Here is a 12,433-nt window from a genome sequence, read left to right on the forward strand (position 1 = left end):
AAATAATACTTGCAATATTCAAAGTAACGGTGAATGTTTATGGTGGAGAGCTACTCTATTTATAGCTTTACAATTGACTTAGAAACTAAGCAACTAAAAGGGCAAAACAGTAAAGCTGCAACAGGGTAACTTGGGCTTGAAGAAAAAGCAGCAAAAGTGGCCTCTGGAGGTGGCACGGCCGTGCCACATGTTGGCACTGGCCGTGCCAAGCTTCTGACTTGGTGGGAACATATTTTTGTTCCGTATTTTCGCACTGTATTTGCTCCAGTCCTCTTTCTTTTGCTCCAAGACACCTTCCACCATATATTCGTTCCTAAAATATAATAAAAAGCAATTTAAAGTAAAATATTCAAAAAGGTAATAAATATGCAATAAAATAAAATAAAATCTTTATAAAACTAAACTAAATAATGCATTAAATTAGACTAATTATTGACTCATCAGTTCCTTAATTGTGTAATATTTAAATGAATTTTGTTTGGGAGTTAGCTATAAGAAAAAAAGAGGAATCACTCATCTTGCTTGTGAGAGTATTTTTAAGTGGAGAGGGAAAAAAATATGAATATATAGTATTTATTATGAGCAGAGAATACAAGTTGGGATAATATATACTCTCTCCTTTTCATGTCTTTTCTTCTTCATTAATTCTAAAAACCCTCTCTCACTTCCCCTCAAAACTTAAAAACATACACCCTCCGGTCACTATTATAGCAAAAAACAACATTTTAGAATTTTAGATTCACTCATTTAATGATGTATTTGGTCTTTATTATATACCACATACATCATTAAATGAATGAATTCAAAATGTTGTTTTTTGCTTATAATAGTGACCGGAGGGTGTATTGTTTATTATATGCATGGGCCGGGGTTCGAACCCTGGACACTTCACTTCTCCACAATTAAATTATGTGAGGTCTAACCACCAGGCTATTTGACAAATATATATATATATATATATATATATATATATATATATATAAACATATTGTTTATTGATCACTAACAAATTTTTGTTGTTGTGCTTCCGTGGGATACGGAGCTCCTAACATCAATCTTACCTTTTTAAAAAAAAAAAAAAAGAAAGAAAAGATTTCTTTTACAAATTTGAACAAAAACAAATACAAAAATCAGTATTTTTATTCAAAAAAAAAAATACAAAAATCAGTATTTCTAAAATACTAACCGATGATCGATCTATAAAGAGAACTGAATTATTGTATCAATGGTCAAATTTCATAATTTAACGAAATTGAATTTAATAATTCGATCATATGATCTGGTCTCTATAAAAAGTTGTCTTTTGTATTCGATTTGATTGAAACAAATTACTTTGGTCTTTGAAAAGTTTAAAACAAAATTAACACTAAATAGAAGCACAATTTTTTTAATAGTCTATATCATCATTATATAATGGCAACTTAAGAGTTTTTTTAAAGATAAAGGCAACTTAAGAGTTAAACTATCATATAATAACTATTTCCCTATAAAATTACCCTATAACTACTTTTTTGTCAGACTTTTCTTTTCTGATAAATTTTTTAAATGCCTTATACAACGAAGAGCAAATCAACGAATAATAAGAACTTTTCCACGAAATACCCATTTTTGAGTTTTTTTTAATATTAAAACAGTAATATTTATAACTGAATTGTATTGTGTTGTGGTTTTCGTGGTTATTTATTTTGTGTGATATAGCAACCCTGGATAAATTTACCCCTATCAACTCAATTTTTTATTTTTATTTTAAATTTCAATCTAAATATACGTCACAACTATAAGGAATTTGAAAACTAACTATCTAATTTAGACAAACATTTTCTATTACAAATTTTTCCTTAATTATATAGCAGTTTTTTTTTTTGTTTCAATTTAAAACCATGTTAAGTTAATTATGTTAGATACAATAGATATTTTGGCCAATCACATAGAAGATAACACTGTATCCCCTTCTAAATTCATAGAATAAGGACGAAATACGACATTTCAATTGCTCGGCACATGGGTGAGGTCGCATAAAAATCATGTGCTCGACACATTGGACGACATGATATAAAGACGAGAGGTTTAAATGTGAGGTTACAAAAGGTAGTTTTATGGGGCAGTTTCCACTTGTATAAAATGAAGGTTTATCTTCAGAAAAGAGATCACTTTTTCACAAACACAAAAACACATCACCCTTCTTGGATCTACACTAGACACGTAGAAACGTGGGAACCGGTAAACCTAACTCGGTCTACCTTTTTAATCATCACTCTCTGTTTTTCTCTGGAAGAAGTTGATAAAAAACGATGGTGTGTTGCGGTGCAACAAGAAAATTCATGACACGTTTGTTCATTAACACATATGTCAAATTACAGTTAGGGCATTTTCCTTTCTCCATATAACATGCCGAAATTTCTAAAACGAGTATAATGCTTTCTATTTGGTGATATCTTAAATTTAATATAATTCTGTGCACTTTTTTGAAACAAGTCTAATGCTTCCTCTTTAGATGATATCTTAATTTAGTAAGAGTTTAGAAAATTCATGACATGTTAAGATGTTAAAAATAGAAATTTTGTGTTGAAACTTGTATATTTAATATTAAATATAAGATTTTTGAATAAATAATTGTTGTTTTCCAAGAAAAAGTTACTACTATTAGTTGTTTTAACGGTGAATTCTAGGGTGAGGGTCCAATTAAGTCCCTCACCGGTGGAAAATTAGGGAGTCACCACCACAATTAGGAAGTTAGGGATTGTCCTTTCCCCCACATGTTGGTGCCATTCTCCCGCCCCATTTAACTTTTACAATTAAGAAGATATAACATTAAAACACAATTGATTAATTTCCCACACAAACTTATACTACTTTTACTCTAAAGACTTTAAAGGGTCTAAGTTAACACTAAAGATAGAACGTGCTCCTTAAAATACCTACTCATACATTTGTTCAAAGATTGCAACCGGATGCTTTTCTCATTGGAGATTTTTCACAATAAAACAAGATATGAGTATAACAACAACAAAGAATAAAGTTCAAGGGAGTTTGGAACACTACGACTCTAGACACTTCATTAGCGCCCCCCCCCCCCCCCCCCCCCCCCCGAATAGCAGAAAAATTGATGCTTGAAGGCCTGGAGGCTGGCACGGCTGTGCCAATCCTAGCACGGGCCGTGCCATCATTCTGCCAAAATGGTGAATTTTTGAGGTTTTATACAGGCACGGCCGTGCCAATGTTAGCACGGGCCGTGCCACCTTTCTGGCTCCCATCTTCAATTTTTTTCTTGCTTTCTCGAATCATGGTCGGACAATTACCTACAAAACAAAGGGAAATAACGGAAAAACAATTAAATTCGTGGGTTGCCTCCCACACAGCGCTCTTTTACCGTCATTAGCTTGACAAAAGAAAGATTTTAAGGCGGGTCAATAAGTTTCCAAACAGCCACTACTTCAGTTCCTTCTCCTGCATTATAAACTTTTAGCCTTTGCCTGTTAACCTTGAATGGTCCTGTTTTTTCAGAAAAGATTTCAATAGCCCCATAGGAATAGACTTTACGGACTTGAAACGGACCAGACCACCTAGACCTTAGTTTTCCTGGGAAGAGCTTCATCATAGAGTTAAAGAGTAGTACAAGGTCACCAATTCTGAAGTCCTTCTTAAGGATATGCTTATCATGCCATTTTTTTGTTCTTTCTTTATAAATGCGAGCATTCTCATAGGCATCTATCCTAAGTTCTTCTAACTCACTTAATTGAAGTTTCCTTTTTTGACCGGCTAAATTCGGGTCCAAGTTAAGGTTCCTTATTGCCCAATAAGCCTTGTGCTCAAGCTCAACCGGAAGGTGACAAGATTTCCCATAAATTAGTTTTAAAGGAGTCATTCCAATGGGAGTCTTGTAAGCCGTCCGATAGGCCCAAAGAGCATCATCAAGCTTACTTGACCAATCTTTCCTAGAGATAGAAATTGTTTTTTCAAGAATGTCTTTTATTTGTCTATTTGAGACCTCAACTTGTCCACTAGTTTGTGGGTGATAGGGTGTCACAACTTTATGTCTCACTCCATATTTTTGCAAAAGTTTTTCAAAATGTTTAGAAACGAAGTGAGACCCTCCATCGCTTACTACAACCCTTGGCACCCCAAACCTTGGAAAGATAATCTTTTTGAACAATTTCATAACTACATGTGCATCATTGGTTGGTGATAAGTGTTCAAAAGTGATATGTTTCATATGGTAGTTTAGGCATTTTAGTGACTTGTTTTGCAAGATTCTCCATGGAAAACTCCAAATATTATGCAAATATGTCATTTATGCTTTTGAACCTTATTCTACCCTTTTTGTGCAGGAAAATACAAGCAAGGAACAAGGAACGTCAAAATTCAAGGAAGCCACGCTATTAGCGCATCATACGCTATTAGCGTGATCAAGAGATGCCAAGTTCCAGAGAGATACGCCAATAGCGTACCTGGGGTGTGATTCCTGCAGCACAATTGAAGAACACGCTATTAGCGTGTTCCAAGCTAATAGCGTAATTGGTCCAGAGAGGTACGCCAATAGCGTACCTGGAGCGAAGCAGAAGCTGGGTTTGAAGAAATACGCTATTAGCGTAATCTACGCTATTAGCGTAAAAGCTCCAGAAGACTACGCTAATAGCGTAACCATGGCGAAGAAAACAGGGCAAGGACCAACGTGGCACACTCCAATTGGCCAGATTATAGGCCGACTTACCACGCTATTAGCGTGAATTGCGCTATTAGCGCAGGTACAAAAACACAGCCCATTTAAATAGCACTTTTACCTCTCTTTTAGGTCATTCACTATTCCATTAGATATTTTTATACATTCTAAGAGAGAGGTCAGAGCTATTTCCAAGAGAGAAACACAAAGCAAGTGGTTTAGGAGTAGATTCAACTCAAGATCACTTTGGACACGAAGGATCTTGACATGGAATCTTCATCTTTCCTTCATCCTTTGCATAGTATACATGTCTATGTGTAGCTATCATCTACTTTGTAGTATTGAGGTAAGAAACAAGCTATTATGTAATCTTTTGATCTTTTAATGTATAAGGTTCTAGCTTAATGATTCAATATTATTGTTATTCTTATGTTTAATGCTTTCAATGAGATTCAAGATGATTTGGACACGAACTCTTGAATCTAGAACTAGAATAACAATCTATCTTATGTTATATCACTCTTGACAAGTTTGTAAACCTTTGATAATCACTTTTAAATCAAGAACTTAATGCTTTCGGATACTTAATCAGGCTAGACACGGTCGATTAAGTTATCCGATCGACTTTGTTATCGTTTAAGGGATTTGGACACGAATGTTTAAACGCTAACTTAGAAATAACGATATCGCTCTGGACACGAAGGATGTTGTAGAAATGATTGTGATAATATTGGTTATAAAGCTAGAGTCTGTTAATCGATCGAGAGATTACTGCTGTTATGCTTGCTTGTCATCTTATACCGCAAGCGAAATAGTTCGATCTTCTCTCGTTTTTACTTTTATGTCATTTTTGGATATAGTGTTACAAACAAACATTTTATAAACGATACCTTAATATGAAAGATTGTGAAAATGCTTATGATTAACGCAACTCCCTGCGGAAAACGATCCTATATATACTCACGTGTACATAGTTATATGACATGTAGAAATTCTACATCAGTTGGGGAGGCAATGGCTTCAACCCATTTGGACACATAGTCAACAACCACCAATATGTATTGATTACCAAAAGAAGAAGGAAATGGCCCCATGAAATCAATACCCCATACATCAAAAATTTCAACTTCAAGGATGTTGTTTAAGGGCATTTCATTCCTTTAGTAATATTACCTATGGATCTAAAACATGATTTAGATGCATGTGACTATTGTTTGATATTGTTAGATATTGTTCGCCTGTGTTTCTGATGCATCTACTATATAAGAGAATATTATTGTGTGAATACCATTGTTCTCTTCTTTTGATTTAGTGAACAACACATTTGTATTAATATACCATAAAACATGATATGTGAACCTATTTGGTTTTGTATTCAGTAAAATGAAAGTATTGGAATGACCCTTGTCTCGAAAATGAGATTTTGGCCTACATGGCTACAAGTTTGATAATTAGGAAATTTGAACTTGTCCCTTGATGTCCCTTAATGCGAAACATGATGTGTGACCCTATTTGGTTTTGTATTCGGTTAAATGAAAGTATTAGAAGGAACCTTGTCGCGAAAATGAGATTTTGGTCTATATGCCTATAAGTTTGATGAATAGGAAGTTTGAACTTGTCCCTTGATGCGAAACATGATGCGAAAATGAGATTTTAGCCTATATGGTTAGATAAAGGTTGAACTTGTCCATCGATGTCCCTTGAAGCAAAATATGATATATGAAACTATTTGGTTTTGTATTCTGTAAAATGAAAGTGTATTAGAATGACCCTTGTCGCAAAAATGAGATTTTAGCCTATATGGTTAGAAGTTTGATAAACATGAAGGTTGAATTTGTCCCTCGATGTCCTTTGATGCGTAACATAATATTGAACCTATTTGGTTTTAAATTTTGTAAATAGAAAGTAATGAGATGATCCTTGCTGCGAAAACGAGATTTTAGCTTATATCGTTACAAGTTTGATAAATATAAAGGTTGAACCCTCGATGGCCCTTGATGCGAAACATGATATGTGAACCTATTTCGTTTCATATTCGGTAAAATGAATGTATTGGAATGTCCCTTGTCGCGAAAACGAGATTTTAGCCTATATGGTTAGAAGTTTGATAAATATGAAGGTTGAACTTGTCCCTCTATATCCCTTTATGCGAAACATGATATTTGAACCTATTTTGTTTTAAATTTGGTAAATTGAACACACGCTTTTTCTCTCCTATCATATTGTTTCTCGATGACTCTTGTCGCGAAAATGAGGTTTTAGCATTTATGGTTACAAAAATGATAAATGAGAAGGTTGAACTTGTACCTCGATGTCCCTTGATGCGAAATATGATTTTTAAGCTGAGTTTGTTTGGATTTCACTAAACTGGAAGTATGAAAATGAGGCTCAATGATCCTCAAACCGAAAATGATTTTAGTTTAATATAAATTTGATAAATAGGAAAGTTAATATTTTGTTTCGATGACACTTGACGCAAAAATGTGATATTTGAGCATAGACGGTTTTAAAAGATAAATTGGAAGTATGAGTTTTGTCTTCTATTATAATGTTTTTTGATGACCCTTGACGCGAAAATTGGAAACTTGATTAGAAATTTGATAAATGGGAATGTTGAACTTGTCCCTCGATGTCAGTTGATGTGAAACTTCATTTTTAAGCATAGTCTAAATTTAGTAAATTGGAAGTGTGACAATGTGCCTTTATGACCATTGTTTTGAAGTTTGATAAAGAAGGTTGAACTTGTCGGTTGATACGAAAATTGATATTTAGGACTAGTTATGGTTTTAGCAGGTTTTCATCATCACTAAAGTAGCAAACGCATCTATTTTCTTCGCCATATGTACATATTTCTATTGGTTTCGAAGTAGAATTCCGAAGACATAAATAAGGGTAATATGGATCTAAAACATGATTTAGATGCATGTGACTATTGTTTGATATTGTTAGATATTGTTCGCCTGTGTTTCTGATGCATCTACTATATAAGAGAATATTATTGTGTGAATACCATTGTTCTCTTCTTTTGATTTAGTGAATAACACATTTGTATTAATATACCATAAAACATGATATGTGAACCTATTTGGTTTTGTATTCAGTAAAATGAAAGTATTGGAATGACCCTTGTCTCGAAAATGAGATTTTGGCCTACATGGCTACAAGTTTGATAATTAGGAAATTTGAACTTGTCTCTTGATGTCCCTTAATGCGAAACATGATATGTGACCCTATTTGGTTTTGTATTCGGTAAAATGAAAGTATTAGAAGGAACCTTGCCGCGAAAATGAGATTTTGGTGTATATGCCTATAAGTTTGATGAATAGGAAGTTTGAACTTGTCCCTTGATGCGAAACATGATGCGAAAATGAGATTTTAGCCTATATGGTTAGATAAAGGTTGAACTTGTCCCTCGATGTCCCTTGAAGCAAAATATGATATATGAAACTAATTGGTTTTGTATTCTGTAAAATGAAAGTGTATTGGAATGACCCTTGTCGCAAAAATGAGATTTTAGCCTATATGGTTAGAAGTTTGATAAACATGAAGGTTGAATTTGTCCCTCGATGTCCTTTGATGCGTAACATAATATTGAACCTATTTGGTTTTAAATTTTGTAAATAGAAAGTAATGAGATGATCCTTGCTGCGAAAATGAGATTTTAGCTTATATCGTTACAAGTTTAATAAATATAAAGGTTGAACCCTCGATGGCCCTTGATGCGAAACATGATATGTGAACCTATTTCGTTTCATATTCGGTAAAATGAATGTATTGGAATGTCCCTTGTCGCGAAAACAAGATTTTAGTCTATATGGTTAGAAGTTTGATAAATATGAAGGTTGAACTTGTCCCTCTATATCCCTTTATGCGAAACATGATATTTGAACCTATTTTGTTTTAAATTTGGTAAATTGAACACACGCTTTTTCTCTCCTATCATATTGTTTCTCGATGACTCTTGTCGCGAAAATGAGGTTTTAGCATTTATGGTTACAAAAATGATAAATGAGAAGGTTGAACTTGTACCTCGATGTCCCTTGATGCGAAATATGATTTTTAAGCTGAGTTTGTTTGGATTTCGCTAAACTGGAAGTATGAAAATGTGGCTCAATGATCCTCAAACCGAAAATGATTTTAGTTTAATAAAAATTTGATAAATAGGAAAGTTAATATTTTGTTTCGATGACACTTGACGCAAAAATGTGATATTTGAGCATAGACGGTTTTAAAAGATAAATTGGAAGTATGAGTTTTGTCTTCTATTATAATGTTTTTTGATGACCCTTGATGCGAAAATTGGAAACTTGATTAGAAATTTGATAAATGGGAATGTTGAACTTGTCCCTCGATGTCAGTTGATGTGAAACTTCATTTTTAAGCATAGTCTAAATTTAGTAAATTGGAAGTGTGACAATGTGCCTTTATGACCATTGTTTTGAAGTTTGATAAAGAAGGTTGAACTTGTCGGTTGATACGAAAATTGATATTTAGGACTAGTTATGGTTTTAGCAGGTTTTCATCATCACTAAAGTAGCAAATGCATCTATTTTCTTCGCCATATGTACATATTTCTATTGGTTTCGAAGTAGAATTCCGAAGACATAAATAAGGGTAATATGGATCTAAAACATGATTTAGATGCATGTGACTATTGTTTGATATTGTTAGATATTGTTCGCCTGTGTTTCTGATGCATCTACTATATAAGAGAATATTATTGTGTGAATACCATTGTTCTCTTCTTTTGATTTAGTGAACAACACATTTGTATTAATATACCATAAAACATGATATGTGAACCTATTTGGTTTTGTATTCAGTAAAATGAAAGTATTGGAATGACCCTTGTCTCGAAAATGAGATTTTGGCCTACATGGCTACAAGTTTGATAATTAGGAAATTTGAACTTGTCTCTTGATGTCCCTTAATGCGAAACATGATATGTGACCCTATTTGGTTTTGTATTCGGTAAAATGAAAGTATTAGAAGGAACCTTGTCGCGAAAATGAGATTTTGGTGTATATGCCTATAAGTTTGATGAATAGGAAGTTTGAACTTGTCCCTTGATGCGAAACATGATGCGAAAATGAGATTTTAGCCTATATGGTTAGATAAAGGTTGAACTTGTCTCTCGATGTCCCTTGAAGCAAAATATGATATATGAAACTAATTGGTTTTGTATTCTGTAAAATGAAAGTGTATTGGAATGACCCTTGTCGCAAAAATGAGATTTTAGCCTATATGGTTAGAAGTTTGATAAACATGAAGGTTGAATTTGTCCCTCGATGTCCTTTGATGCGTAACATAATATTGAACCTATTTGGTTTTAAATTTTGTAAATAGAAAGTAATGAGATGATCCTTGCTGCGAAAATGAGATTTTAGCTTATATCGTTACAAGTTTAATAAATATAAAGGTTGAACCCTCGATGGCCCTTGATGCGAAACATGATATGTGAACCTATTTCGTTTCATATTCGGTAAAATGAATGTATTGGAATGTCCCTTGTCGCGAAAACGAGATTTTAGTCTATATGGTTAGAAGTTTGATAAATATGAAGGTTGAACTTGTCCCTCTATATCCCTTTATGCGAAACATGATATTTGAACCTATTTTGTTTTAAATTTGGTAAATTGAACACACGCTTTTTCTCTCCTATCATATTGTTTCTCGATGACTCTTGTCGCGAAAATGAGGTTTTAGCATTTATGGTTACAAAAATGATAAATGAGAAGGTTGAACATGTACCTCGATGTCCCTTGATGCGAAATATGATTTTTAAGCTGAGTTTGTTTGGATTTCGCTAAACTGGAAGTATGAAAATGTGGCTCAATGATCCTCAAACCGAAAATGATTTTAGTTTAATATAAATTTGATAAATAGGAAAGTTAATATTTTGTTTCGATGACACTTGACGCAAAAATGTGATATTTGAGCATAGACGGTTTTAAAAGATAAATTGGAAGTATGAGTTTTGTCTTCTATTATAATGCTTTTTGATGACCCTTGACGCGAAAATTGGAAACTTGATTAGAAATTTGATAAATGGGAATGTTGAACTTGTCCCTCGATGTCAGTTGATGTGAAACTTCATTTTTAAGCATAGTCTAAATTTAGTAAATTGGAAGTGTGACAATGTGCCTTTATGACCATTGTTTTGAAGTTTGATAAAGAAGGTTGAACTTGTCGGTTGATACGAAAATTGATATTTAGGACTAGTTATGGTTTTAGCAGGTTTTCATCATCACTAAAGTAGCAAATGCATCTATTTTCTTCGCCATATGTACATATTTCTATTGGTTTCGAAGTAGAATTCCGAAGACATAAATAAGGGTAATATGGATCTAAAACATGATTTAGATGCATGTGACTATTGTTTGATATTGTTAGATATTGTTCGCCTGTGTTTCTGATGCATCTACTATATAAGAGAATATTATTGTGTGAATACCATTGTTCTCTTCTTTTGATTTAGTGAACAACACATTTGTATTAATATACCATAAAACATGATATGTGAACCTATTTGGTTTTGTATTCAGTAAAATGAAAGTATTGGAATGACCCTTGTCTCGAAAATGAGATTTTGGCCTACATGGCTACAAGTTTGATAATTAGGAAATTTGAACTTGTCTCTTGATGTCCCTTAATGCGAAACATGATATGTGACCCTATTTGGTTTTGTATTCGGTAAAATGAAAGTATTAGAAGGAACCTTGTCGCGAAAATGAGATTTTGGTGTATATGCCTATAAGTTTGATGAATAGGAAGTTTGAACTTGTCCCTTGATGCGAAACATGATGCGAAAATGAGATTTTAGCCTATATGGTTAGATAAAGGTTGAACTTGTCTCTCGATGTCCCTTGAAGCAAAATATGATATATGAAACTAATTGGTTTTGTATTCTGTAAAATGAAAGTGTATTGGAATGACCCTTGTCGCAAAAATGAGATTTTAGCCTATATGGTTAGAAGTTTGATAAACATGAAGGTTGAATTTGTCCCTCGATGTCCTTTGATGCGTAACATAATATTGAACCTATTTGGTTTTAAATTTTGTAAATAGAAAGTAATGAGATGATCCTTGCTGCGAAAATGAGATTTTAGCTTATATCGTTACAAGTTTAATAAATATAAAGGTTGAACCCTCGATGGCCCTTGATGCGAAACATGATATGTGAACCTATTTCGTTTCATATTGGGTAAAATGAATGTATTGGAATGTCCCTTGTCGCGAAAACGAGATTTTAGTCTATATGGTTAGAAGTTTGATAAATATGAAGGTTGAACTTGTCCCTCTATATCCCTTTATGCGAAACATGATATTTGAACCTATTTTGTTTTAAATTTGGTAAATTGAACACACGCTTTTTCTCTCCTATCATATTGTTTCTCGATGACTCTTGTCGCGAAAATGAGGTTTTAGCATTTATGGTTACAAAAATGATAAATGAGAAGGTTGAACTTGTACCTCGATGTCCCTTGATGCGAAATATGATTTTTAAGCTGAGTTTGTTTGGATTTCGCTAAACTGGAAGTATGAAAATGTGGCTCAATGATCCTCAAATCGAAAATGATTTTAGCTTAATATAAATTTGATAAATAGGAAAGTTAATATTTTGTTTCGATGACACTTGACGCAAAAATGTGATATTTGAGCATAGACGGTTTTAAAAGATAAAATGGAAGTATGAGTTTTGTCTTCTATTATAATGCTTTTTGATGACCCTTGACGCGAAAATTGGAAACTTGATTAGAAATTTGATAAATG

The 12,433-nt window shown here is 33.3% G+C and overlaps 1 protein-coding gene across 1 annotated transcript; it reads right to left on the minus strand.

The window, feature by feature from the left end:
- Positions 1-3,397: 3,397 nt before the first annotated feature.
- On the minus strand, positions 3,398-3,865 carry LOC146899322 (uncharacterized). Its single transcript, XM_085736746.1, has one exon. The coding sequence runs from the start codon at positions 3,863-3,865 to the stop codon at positions 3,398-3,400; it is 468 nt and encodes a 155-aa protein (XP_085592872.1).
- Between the last annotated feature and the right edge of the window lie 8,568 nt (positions 3,866-12,433).

Source organism: Medicago sativa, chromosome 8 (genome assembly GCF_051527215.1).
Source record: "Medicago sativa cultivar Bolivia chromosome 8, Bolivia_mono, whole genome shotgun sequence".
Classification (NCBI taxonomy): Eukaryota; Viridiplantae; Streptophyta; class Magnoliopsida; order Fabales; family Fabaceae; genus Medicago; species Medicago sativa.